General features: G+C 44.6%; 1 protein-coding gene across 1 annotated transcript; it reads left to right on the forward strand.

Moving 5' to 3' along the window:
• The first annotated feature begins 2126 nt into the window (after positions 1 to 2126).
• On the forward strand, positions 2127 to 6998 carry LOC122553192 (interleukin-17A). The gene is made up of 3 exons (XM_043696787.2): positions 2127 to 2299; positions 4386 to 4612; positions 5326 to 6998. Exons 1-3 carry the CDS (start codon positions 2267 to 2269, stop codon positions 5558 to 5560), a joined length of 495 nt encoding a protein of 164 aa, XP_043552722.2. The 5' UTR covers positions 2127 to 2266; the 3' UTR covers positions 5561 to 6998.
• Positions 6999 to 12334: the final 5336 nt, after the last annotated feature.

Here is a 12334-nt window from a genome sequence, read left to right on the forward strand (position 1 = left end):
TTGGAGGGAAGGCTGGTTTTCGTGATGAACTGACTGTGTTCATGATTGTGTAGTTTCTTGTGGTTTTGGGCACAGCAGTTCCTATACCAAGCTGTGATGCATCTGGATAGGATGCTTTCTATGGTGCATCTGTAAAAATTGGTAAGAGTCATTGTGGACAGCTCCTCAAATGCTGCCTGAACTGCTGTGCTCTTCCAGCACCATTGATCCAGATACTAAATTTCCTTAGCCTCCTGAGGAAGTAAAGGCATTGGTGTGCTTTGTTTACTGTAACTTGGATGATGGGAGGGAAGATATGGTTGTCAAATTTGTTGATGACACAAGGATAGGGTGGAGAAGTGAGCTGTGATAGATACTATCCTCCCATAATGCACCTACCAGTTAAGGTCCTGACAAATGTCAGCATCAAAGAGAAAGGATGAGGTTTATAAACAGAGGTTTATAAAATTCTGAGAGGCATGGATAGGATAAATAGACAAGGTATTTTCCCCAGGGTGGGGGAGGTGAAAGCTAAAGGGCATTGGTTTAATTTCAAAGGGGAAAGATTTAATAATGATCTATCAGGCAACTTTACATGCATAGGGTGGTGCATGTATGGAATGAGTTGCCAGAGGAAATGGTGGATATATGAATAGGAAGGGTTTAGAGAGATATGGGCCAAATGCTGGCTGATGAGATTATGTCAGATTGGGATATCTGGTCAGTGCTGATGAGTTGGACCGAAGGGTCTGTTTCCCTGCAGTCTGGCTCTAATGACACTGCAGAGACAAAAATTCACAGGAGACTGACTGAGATGGTCAAACATTAGACTAAGATAAATGAGAAAATAATAATTCAACTTCTCTGTAAGATGGGACATAAATTTAAGATCATCATTCCCACAATGAAAGAAGAGGCGGAGGGTTCTAAAGCAGGATCAGGACTCAGCATCTAACATTTTATTGGAAAGACTGCAGTCAGTATTCCCCGGAACTGTACCACTGGGTCAGACTAGGTCTGTACCTCAAGTCTAGGGAGTGGATAAAAGAAAATACATTGGATGCTGGAAATCAAAAAACAAACACAAAGAATGCTGAAGAAACTCATTGGTCTGACAGCATCTGTGGAAAGAGGCAGAGATAATGTTTTGAGTCTTCTTTAGAACTGACAGCTGTTGGAAAATGTTTTTTTTTAAAATACCTTTGTCTATGGAGTGGAGCCTATGAACACAAGCTTCTGACTCAGAGGTAGGGTTGACACCTGACATAATGGATCCTTAAAGCCAGATTTCACTATAAAACAAAACCAAAAGGACTGGAGATGCTGTAAATCAGAAACAAAAACAGAAATTGCTGGAAAAGCTCAGCAGCTCTGGCAGCACCTGTTATAAGGGTCACTGATTTCTCTCCACAGATGCTATCAGGTCAGCAGGTCTGGCAAGAGGCAAAAGTGAGGACTGCAGATGCTGGAAACCAGAGTTTAGATTAGAGTGGTGCTGAAAAAGCACAGCAGGTCAGGCAGCATCCGAGGAGCAGGAAAATCGACGTTTCAGGCAAAAGCCCTTCAACTGGCAGTACCTGTTGGGAGAAATCAGAGTTAATGTTTTTGGGACCAGTGACACTTATTACAGGTGCTGCCAGACCTGCTGAGCTTTTCCAGCAATTTCTGTTTTTGTCACTAGAAAGCAACTGGGTTTAAGAACTTTGATAAGTTTGCCTCTACAGTCGAGGGAGCTTAACTAGATCAGCAGAAGCCAAGGTCAAATCTGGGACACTGTGGTCAGAGCATGTCTTTGCACAAATGATTCTTTTTACCCAATGTGAGCTGTGCACACTCAAGTAGCACATCTTCCGTGAACTGTGAGAACTATCCTACCTGCAGACGTGAGTTATAAACAGCTCATGAATCAGTTGCTGGTAGTACCACCTCATATAGTCGCAGCATTTGATCCAGGCTTTGTAAAGTAGGTTAGATGTGGTTTCCAGATTGATTACGCTCTAAATCATTAGAAGGAGGAAAGTCCATGGGTTTGGAGAAGCTTGTAGGGTCTTAAACCCCTGACTCAATCTTTCAGTGATATAATTTTCCGTGTGAAGGAGTAGGAAACCCCGGAGCTGATGCCAGTAACCTGTGGCAAACCACATGATGCTGGTGTCCTCTATAAAATAGGGTGCTGCCTGTACACAAACTATCAGATTCAAGAGCGATCACAGAACAGACACAATCGGTTCAAGTTAGGTCAACTCTGCAAAGGAATCCAGAAGACAGCAAGCAAAAAAACAACAAGATGCTATGCAAATTCAAACTGCGATCCTTAATGGTGAGTCAATGAATTGTGTTGAAATAAGAAATGCAGATAGCCATTGAGAATGTACGGCCCAAACGCAGACTTATGCTTTGTGTGTGAGCCTTCATTAGGACAATTCCAATGAGGAGCTGCAGCCAAAGCATCAAACAATCGAATGTCCGAATTACCGATCCGTGGGCTGAGGTGTTATCCATGGTCGTGCTGTCTGACATCAATGTTCATGGGCAGGAGATTAAAAAACAGTCTTAACAAAGACTGCACTCCCACTTGCACCTGCAGCATCTCTCTTGAATGCTTAGCGACTGAGCAGTGGCCGGTGAAAAGAATGAACAGAATTATTTTGATTGCATGTTGACCATGGAGAAGGGATGAGATGGATAGGGCAGAAGATAGAGTGTGGGAGAAGATTCAATAGCGAACAGTAGAGCAATGAGCTAAATGGCTGAATGCTTTAGCCACTTTTGGAATACTGCATTCAATTCTGGTCTCCCTTCAAAAGGAAAGATGTTGTTAAACTTGAAAGGATGCAGAAAAGATTTACAAGGATGTTGCCAGGGTTGGAGAGTTTGAGCTGTAGGGAGAGGTTAAAGCTATTTTCCCTGGAGCATCAGAGACCGAGGGGTGACTTATAGAAGATCATAAAATCATGAGGGGCATGTATAGGATAAACAGACAAGGTCTTTTCTCTGGAGTGGAGGAGTCAAAAACTAGAGGGTACAGATATAAGGTAATATGGGAAATTTTCAAAAGGGACCTAAAGGGCAAGATTTTTATGTAGAAGGTGGTGCATGTATGGAATGAGAGGAAGTGATGGAAGGGAGTACAATTGTAACATTTAAAAGGCATCTGGATGGGTATATGAATAGAAATGGTTTAGAGCGATATGGGCCAGGTGCTGACAAATAGGACTAGATTAATTTAGGATATCTGGTCGGCATGGACGAGTTGGACAGGAGGGTCTGTTTCGGTGCTGTACCTCTCTATAATTCTATGGTTTGGAGCTGCTGATTGAGAGTTAAAGATGGGGCAAGGGTCGGGTTAATATCCTTGCTCCTCACCTTGGGATCTCTCATGCACCCTGTGGGGTTGACAGGGTCTCGCTTGAAAGATGGTATCTCTGACATGGCTGCACTCTAAGGGTGGAGCCAGGTTATAGGATGTGCACAACTCAGTGGCAGGCTCCCAATTGAATGTGAGCCCTGGGTATACCGCAGAGAAAATGGGGACTGTCCTCAATGGACTGCAGGTGTGTGACAAGGAAAATTATCAGAAGGAAAAAGAACATGATGTTTAATTCACCTCTGCTTTATGATTACAGAGGGCAGTGGTGCCCACACCTCAAATGAGTTTTCTCAGTGAAGTTCTGTACCTCTGATCTTATAGAGGAAATGGTTTTGTTGATGATTAGATCTGTCACCCACTCAACATGTTTCATCTGTCAGGTTAAACATCAGTGTCTTGAAATGAACTGAGCCTGCCTCCACAATGAACATGCCACTGCCCCGTGCTTGAGTGGTACTCTGCACAGCATCTGTGCCCATTGCCCTATTCAAACAGCATTCCCATAATGTAGTTCAGTAACTGTATATCCACCAGGAGAACGGGGAAGGAACTGACGGGGATGAATGTAGCCACACAATACAATGGGTTAAAGGTCTGATCTGACAGGTGGAGATAGGGACAGCTGCTAATTGCAAAGGTACTTTCAGTATAACAATAGTGAGGGTGAAAACTGAATTAGAAGTATGCTTGAAGTGGAAGAAAATTCTCGAGGAGCAGAGTACTCACTCAAGAGCTCCTTGAAAGAGCAGATGTGCTCAATGCTGTCTGATTGGAAGGTTGACAATGAGGGAAGTGAGGAGAGACCTGTTAAAGATGAACTGAGTGAGCACCAGTAATGAACATTCTGAAGGATCGCTTCCTCTGAGTCTTTGTCCATGAGTAACATGTCCCCTGATGTTTCCCACCAGAAGCCAGGGAGATCTCAAAGTGGAGATTAAAGCTCAGGGCAGGTAGAGTGTGAATTCCCAGCGGCTGATATTTCTGATTCCAGTAGCTTTCTTTAACAATGAGTTGCTTGCTCTCGCTCTCTCTCCAGACCTCTGTGGTTCTGCTCCTTGTGGTGCTCACCATCCTGACAGAAGCTGCCTCCACGGGCAAAAGGAAGGATAACAAAAGGAAAGAGGTGCACTCACGCACAAGGAGAAACACAAGCTACATGCTGGAATTGGAAAACATTAAATGGTCCTTGCACACTCCACCACGCAGGTGGAACATCATCCACGGTAGCTTCATGAACCGCTCGGTGTCTCCCTGGATCTACAGGTAAGTTCAAGCTCAAACCAACCTTATCTCCATTCAGTTATTGCAGCTGCTGGCCCTCAGTCCAACATTATGCTCGCTCTCTCTCTGTCACCACTGGCTTTCTCCACTGCCCAGTGTCAGTGAATGCTAACCATAGTGTATGGTCTGTGATAGCTGGGGCATTGCCTGCCTGCAGTACTGCCCTGTCAGGACAGTGGGACGACTGGCAGCTTCTTTCTATCCAGCTTCACGGTTGAACAGTCACAACTTTGAAGTTCCCTCTAAAGAGCACTTACCAACAAAGCTGAGATTCTGTCAATTAATTTCTGCAAAAAATAAATCATTCCTGGAGTGTGAACACAGCTGGCAAGGTCCAGCATGTGCTGCTAATTCCTAATTGCCCTCAAACTGAAGGGGCACACTAAATGATTTCTGAGGAGGGTTTGGAGTGACATGTAGGCCAAACTGGGAACAGACGCCAGTTTTCATTCCCTTAAAGTCACTAGTGTAGCATTTACTGATAGGTTTTTACAACAATCGATGGTAGCTTAATGGTTGCTATCAGCGAGAATAGCTTGGACATTAATTGATTGAATTGAGATTCCACCAGCTGTTGTAGTGGTATGCAAACCTGGGCTCCTAGAGCATTAGCCTGGCTTCCCACTCACCAGTACACCACCGTCTCCCCAGCACTGACAGTTAATTCACTTTTCATTTCTCTTCCTCCATTTCAGGCAGGACCATGATCCCAACCGTTACCCTGTCATCATCTGGAGAGCAGAATGTGTGTCCTCTCACTGCCTGAACTCTGAAGGGAAAGAGAATCTGAATCTCAACACCCGCCTCGTTAAGCAGGAGATGATCGTGCTGAAGAAAGAGAGTCATGAGAACCGAATCACCTACCGTGCAGAGTTGGTGATGGTTCCTGTTGCCTGTATCTGTGTGCACCCAATGGTCGTCAAAACCTAAAGGGATCCGATTAACAAAGGGTAAAGCCAGATGAAGCCCAACTCAACACAGTCAGTCTTTATTATTCTAAAGTATCAGTTCAGAGTGAGGAACAAAGCCATTGAAATCGCAAACTACCAGAAAGTCAGTCACATTGTTTTGAAGTACCAGCTCATTTATACTGCACGCACCCTTGCCCAGCGATACCACCCACTCCCTCACTCACACCACCCCTTCCCACCCTACCATACTGACCAATCCCCTGCCTCATCCACAACACCCTTCCCTGCCATACCCACACCCCCACCTCTGCCCTTGTGAACTCCGCCCTCCACTCACGCCAGCTACCAGGAAGCTCCTCCATTTTGCATGACACTTCAGCAGTTCTGGAAAATCCTCCCTCACCCACAGCAGGAGTTGTTTCGACTCTGGGTCTTTCAAAGAGTCGGAATATCCCAAATTCTCTCCTCAGGCAATCGACAAACTCCCGGAAACCCAATGTCCTTTCAAATCAGAAGAACATCAAAGTTTCTTTTGGAGGAATCATGTTAAAATTAAGAGATTCCCTCCCACCCAATTAACAGTTAGATTTTAATGGAGGGAACCATTTCCTTTAACAGTGCTAGGCTTCCCTTAGAATCAGTATTCCTGCCTTTCCCCTATCCAAATGGGAAAGTGTCCATGTCAGGCCAGAATTAGGCCCAACCTTCATCCTCAATTGTTGTTTTTAACTAAGAGCATTGCCCTGCCCCAGTCCCTCTGGAGAAAATGTCTCCATGCCCAACACCCTTCAATACTGCCTTTCCTTTTAAGACATATGCCAATTTCAGATGGACAAAACGACACTGTGTTTGTGACATCTGGGGTCTTGCATTTTGTGGCCCACGGCAAGTGACCGTCTCCTGGCCGACCAACCCCAGGCTCCCCTACCCCACCCAGAGGAGAGGCCTGTGCACACTGGCCTCAGACTCTGCCCGAAGTTCCCTGGGAGTGCCGATCTCACAGGATGAGGTATGTGTGAGGGACAATCCATACTGTGTTAGGCTTAGCCACTCCTTCCCGCCCAAGGGACACAGTCACTCTGTTACATTCTGTGAATGAAACATAAGAAATGGGCCGTGACTTTGAAGATGTGACAGACACAGGCCACTCGCTGCCAACCCAGTCAATGTCTGTTTCCCAGACAAGCAGCAAACCCGGGGAACAGCACAGCTGGAGTGAGCCGGATGGAAATGGGATTGCTTGGGACCCAGAGCAAGTGAAGTACAAATAACCAGTTCTGAGTGTAGCAGATGATTGAAGTACTGACCATGTCAGAGGCAAAATGGGCCTTGCTGGTAGCTGGCTGGTAAGCTCTCTCTCTGGCTTCACCTCATTGGTGAGGTTTGGGAGTGTCTGTTGGATCACTTTAGCATGGAATTGTACAATTCAGGAACCACTTGTTCCTTCTGTCATTTCTACTGTTATTTTTCCTCATTATATTAGGACCAGCAAGGGACAGATTTGCTGGGGGTATGGGGGGGGTGTGGATGAGGGGCTGTTGTTGGGCATTTGAGGTGTGGCCCAATGGAATTAAGATTGAGTGGGGTGGGGTTGGGGGGGGGGGGGAGGGTGAGTGGGTTGTGGGGAAGGTGGGGTTGGGTGGGGGTGGGCAGGGGAGGCAGAGGGGGGAACAGATCAGGCACAGATTGTTCCAGGAGCAGTCACTTGGACTGAATTCCCCTCAGTGTCAGCTTGCCAGCAAATCTATCAAACTGCAATATTAGCTCAGCGACACTCTAATAATTCTCCGCGTAGTTTTAATCCGTGTTCAGTGTGAATGGTGACTCTGCTCCAAGCCCAGTCACTTCCTGATACAAGCCCAACATTCCTCGATCAATAGTGTGGGAACTCGGGAAGGAGCACGGAGGGGTTTCTGTGAGGGAGCTGCCTAGGTCTCCACACCAGTGCTAATGCCTGCATGCAGAATGGTGCCTCACCGCAGTCTGTATTGTTGCTGCACAGTTGGCACCAGATAACATTATCAGCTTGTGGGGTACGTATTCCACTGACTGCCAGTCATTAGTCAGTACCTCTCATCGCAATGTTGGTGCCTGGCACTCACCATCCAATCAATGCACTGTCCAGATGCCAGCCTTTTACCTGGTTTCCCATGGTTCGGATCAGTTGCAGTCTGGAGTTAGCCTGCTCTCTTCAATTGGGCCAATCTTGGAAGCAATGGGCAGTTTTAAAAATGCTGGTGCAAACTGCAACAAACTTTAGCAAACAAATATAGCAGATTACGCGATGGAAATGAAATGTAAGAATGTATTAAATGTGTTAATTTATTAAGTTATTTCTTTGTATTTATATAAAGATTAAATATTTCTGCCTAAAATGCCTCAACTGTACACTTTGGTTTTAAAATAAAGATTAATGCATTAATCAATCAGATTCTGGCTTTGAGCATTCGTTTCACAACCAAAGTAGAAAATCTCGGAATCACCACGAGTTCAGATTGATGAAGATGCCATCGTGGCGGTGCCAGCTCTCTGAACAAGCATCCCCCTCAGAACCATTCTCTCACCTTCATTCGGTAATCCTGCACATTCTTCCTTTGCAAACAACTGTCTAATTCCGCACTGAATCACTCAATGGACTCTGCTTTGCCCACTTCTTGCATTTGCTTCTTTCAGTAAGTAATTTAAAGCTCTCGATCTTTTCACCAATGGACACTGTTTCACCCTCTGTCCTCTGTTCAGACCTCCTGTGATTTTGAACAGTTCTCTCAACTTTCCCTTCTCCAGTATGGCAGGCACAACACCTAAAGACTATCTTCAGAAATTAATCCACACCTTTGCACAACATCACAAGCTAAACTCAAAAATTACAACACTTGGTCATTGGCCTCTCTAGTTAATGGTTACATTACACAGCCAGTCATTCTGATGTGAGACTGAGCTTCCTTGTTGAGTCACTGCAGTCTGTGTGTGGTCTACATACACTCACATTCTCTAGTAGGGGAGAATAGGACCATGGGACATAAAAGGTTTTATAAAACATAAGATGTATTTAAACATAAAAGGGACATGAGGACTGGAGTGTGGCTAATGTTGTGTCTTTATTTAAGAATGGCTATAAGGAGAAGCCTGGGAACTACAGGCCTGTGAGCCTGACATCAGTGATGGGTAAGTTGATGGAGGTGATTCTGAGAGAGGGGATTAGAGAGAATAAGCATGTCAGCAAGATTTTGTACAAGGAAAGTCATGTCTCACAACTTGATTGAGTATTTTGAGGAAGTAACAAAAAAGGTTGATGAAGGCGGAGCAGTAGACATTGTTAACTTGGGAGTTTAGTAAAACCTTTGACAAGGTTCTGCTTGGTAGACCGATGAGTAAAGTTAGATCACATGGGATTCAGGATGAACTTGCCGACTGGATATAAAATTGTTTTGAGGTAGGAGGCAGAGGGTGGTGGTGGAGAGTTACTTTGTAGACTGGAGGCCCGAAACCAGTGGTGTTCCACAGGGATCAGTACTGGGTTCACTTTGATTTGTCATTTATATAAACAAATTGGATGAGGATGGAGGAGGCGACATTACTACTTTTGCAGATAACACCAAAATCGGTGGGAGCGTGGACAGTGAAGAAAGTTATCTAAGATTGCAAAGAGATCTTGATTGATTGGGTCAATGGGCTTAAAAATGGCAATGGGGTTCAATCAGGATAAATGTGAGGTATTACATTTTGATAAAACAGAGAAGGACAGGCTTTATGCAATTAATGGTAGGGCCCTGGGTAGTGTTGACAACCCAAGAGACCTCGGGGTTCACGTACACAATTCCTTGGAATTTGTGCCATAGGGAGTCAGGGTGATTAAGAAGGTGTTTAGTACACTTGCATTCATTGCTCAGACCTTTGAGTTGACTCATTCTGTTGAGGTTGTACAGGACATATTAGCGAGGCCCCTTCTGGAGCACTGTGTGTAGTTCTGGTTGCCCAGCTATAGGGAGATTATTAAGCTGGGGAGGGTTCAGGAAAGACATATCAGGATGTTACCAGGAAGGGAGGATTTGAATTATAAAAATAGGCTGGAATAGACTGAGACTTTTTTCATTGGAGCATAGGAGATTGAGGGGTGATCTAATAGAGGTTTATAAATTATTACTGGCATAAATAAGGTGAATAGCAAAGAGTCTTTTCCCTAGGGTGGAGGAGTTCAAAACTAGAGGGCATACTTTAAGGCAAGGGGTGAAAGTTTTAAAGAGGGGCAACTTTTTTTACAGAGTGGTTCATGTGTGGAATGAACTTCCTGAGGAAGTGGTGGATGCTGGTACAGTCATAATATTTAAAAGACATTTGGATAGGTACATGAATAGGAAAGGTTTGGAGGGATAAGGGACAAACACAGGTAAGTGGGACAAGTTTAATTTGGGAAATTGACTGGTGTAGACTAGTTGAACTGAAGGATCTGTCACTCTGTGATAGAGATGAGGAAAATTTGCTTTTCTTAAAGGGTTATTAGCATAATGTGTGGAATTTTCTTCCCAACAAGGTACCAGAGACTGGGTCATTGATTGTATTCAAGGCTGAATTCGATAGATCTTTGATACACAAGGGAGTTGGGAAAGTTAGAAGGTCAGACAGGAAAAGTGGGGATAAGATCACACCCAGATCAGCCACTATCTTATGTGAATGTTGGAGCAGGGAAGAAAGGCTGGATGATCCTCTCCTGCTCCCATGTTCTGACAATGCTGTTAGGGAGGGAATTCCTGGGGTTCTCTCCTGGATTGAAGGAATGGCAATGTATTTCCAAATTAAGATGGTGGGTGGCTTGGAGAGGAGCTTGCAAGGGGTGATGTTCTCATCTATCTGCTACCCATCCTTCTGGATGATTGGGGATGACTAACCTCCAACAACCACAACCATCTTACTATGTGTCAGGTATGACTCCAACAAGAGGAGAGTTTTTAAAAATTTATTCACAGGCCCTAATTTCCCAGAGGATAATTAACAGTCAACCACATTGCTGTGGGTCTGGAGTCACGAGTAGGCCAGACCAGGTAAGGACGGCAGTTTCCTTCCCTGAAGGACATTACTGAACCAGATCGGTTTTCCCTTACAATTGACAATGGATTCATGGTCAGATATTTTTCATTGAATTCAGATTCCACCATCTGCCATCACAGGATTTTAACGTAAGTCCCCAGAACATTACCTCCACCTCTGGATTAATAGTCGAGCTATAATACCACTAGGCATTAATTCCCCTTGGAAATCCCTCCAGTTTTGCTTCGGCTTCTTGAAGCCATACTCTGTCAGATGCAGTCTTGATATCAAGGACCGTCACTCTCCCCTTATATTTGTATGTCATTCATCTGTCATTGACACTGACTTAACAAATAGCCTGACTGCCATCATCTTCACAATGATTACACTCAATTCCCTGAAATTACATTCGCCAGTAATACGGTGATAGTCTATGTCTTGCTTAAGCTAAACACTGACAATTTTTGATAATCTCTTGAACAGGTAATGAAGGCTGTTAGCAACTTGTGCACTGTGTATTCCAGTCATGGATTGTGAATGAAGAAAGAAGGCATGTGATTGCAAAGTTAGGAAGAGATGTTGCAGGTTTAGAAAGTTGAGATTATAATGCGATTTATTTCCAGCGAAATGTCACTGTGTGTGTAGGAGCATTGTCTGTGGACATGTATATTTAAATAACTACTATAAACTTGCAAGTCAAGAATGCGCATTTCTGGTGCAGAAACAAGAGTCCTGTCTATTCTTAGTTTGGTCTGAAAAGTCAAAGCATTGAAAGATAACCACTGCCTGCAGCTTCACTACAATGTCTTTATAAAGGCAAATGCAACCCACCTAAGAGCATGCAAGATCTGGTTCTGATAACATCACATCCAGCCACTGGAGAAGAGAGTTGTCTGCACACTGCCATGAAAGTGTCACAGCCAGGGCTGTCATTTACGGTCAAACCAAATGGTTCTGTTTGCAGCCAGGCCTCCTGCAAAAGACACAAAACTCAAATATAAGTATGAAAATGCGACGGCTTTGTTTGGTTATGGAGTGAATGCAGCTGAGTTTGCATAATGTACATCACTGTCCATCATACACTCTTCAAATGGTGTTATGCTGCAAATTCCTCTTTCTCTCACAAACAGCTGTCTTAACTGTCCAAAGGGACTTGGTGGGGAATAATGAAAAGGAGCACAACTTAAATTTCTCCTTAGTTTGCCTGTTCATTTAATAAAATGTACAAGTCTGGTGGTGCACTGTTAGTGTCCCTATCTCACGGCCAGGTACCATGTGTCCTAGTGCAGTGTCACAACATGTTTGAGTAAGTTGATTTCATTTTAAAAAAGGGAAGGTCAATGCTTCCTGGTTAAACGTTGATAATCAGCCACAGATTATCTGGGTTTCAACATCACTCCAACCTCATACACTGCAAGTAGCAAGAACAAAATTACTGTGAATCCCCAGCAGAAGGCCATTCTGTCTCAGAGCACAGGAGAAAGTGAGGACTGCAGGTGCTGGAGATCAGAGTCGCGAGTGTGATGCTGGAAAAGCACAGCAGGTCAGGCAGCATCTGAGGAGCAGGAGAATCAACGTTTCAGGCATAAGCCCTTCACCAGGAATGAGGCTTATGGGTCGGGGCTCAGAGATAAATGGGAGTGGGGAGTAGGGTTGGGAGGAGGTAGTTGGGAAAGCGATAGTTGGATGAAGGTGAGGGAGAAGGTGATAGGTCAGAGGGGACAGTGATGGACGGGTGCGGAGGTGGTGCTGAGTTGAAGGCTTGGGA

Source organism: Chiloscyllium plagiosum, unplaced genomic scaffold (assembly GCF_037043375.1).
Source record: "Chiloscyllium plagiosum isolate Xiang-an unplaced genomic scaffold, Cpla_swu_hap1 HiC_scaffold_10, whole genome shotgun sequence".
Classification (NCBI taxonomy): Eukaryota; Metazoa; Chordata; class Chondrichthyes; order Orectolobiformes; family Hemiscylliidae; genus Chiloscyllium; species Chiloscyllium plagiosum.

What these genes read in the sequence shown, in the direction of transcription:
- LOC122553192 (XM_043696787.2), top strand. Translation starts at nt 2,267, where the DNA reads ATGCTATGCAAATTCAAACTGCGATCCTTAATG. An exon ending in TCAAACTGCGATCCTTAATG is followed by an intron (nt 2,300 to 4,385) that starts GTGAGTCAATGA and finishes CTCTCTCTCCAG; the next exon opens with ACCTCTGTGGTTCTGCTCCT. An exon ending in GTGTCTCCCTGGATCTACAG is followed by an intron (nt 4,613 to 5,325) that starts GTAAGTTCAAGC and finishes CCTCCATTTCAG; the next exon opens with GCAGGACCATGATCCCAACC.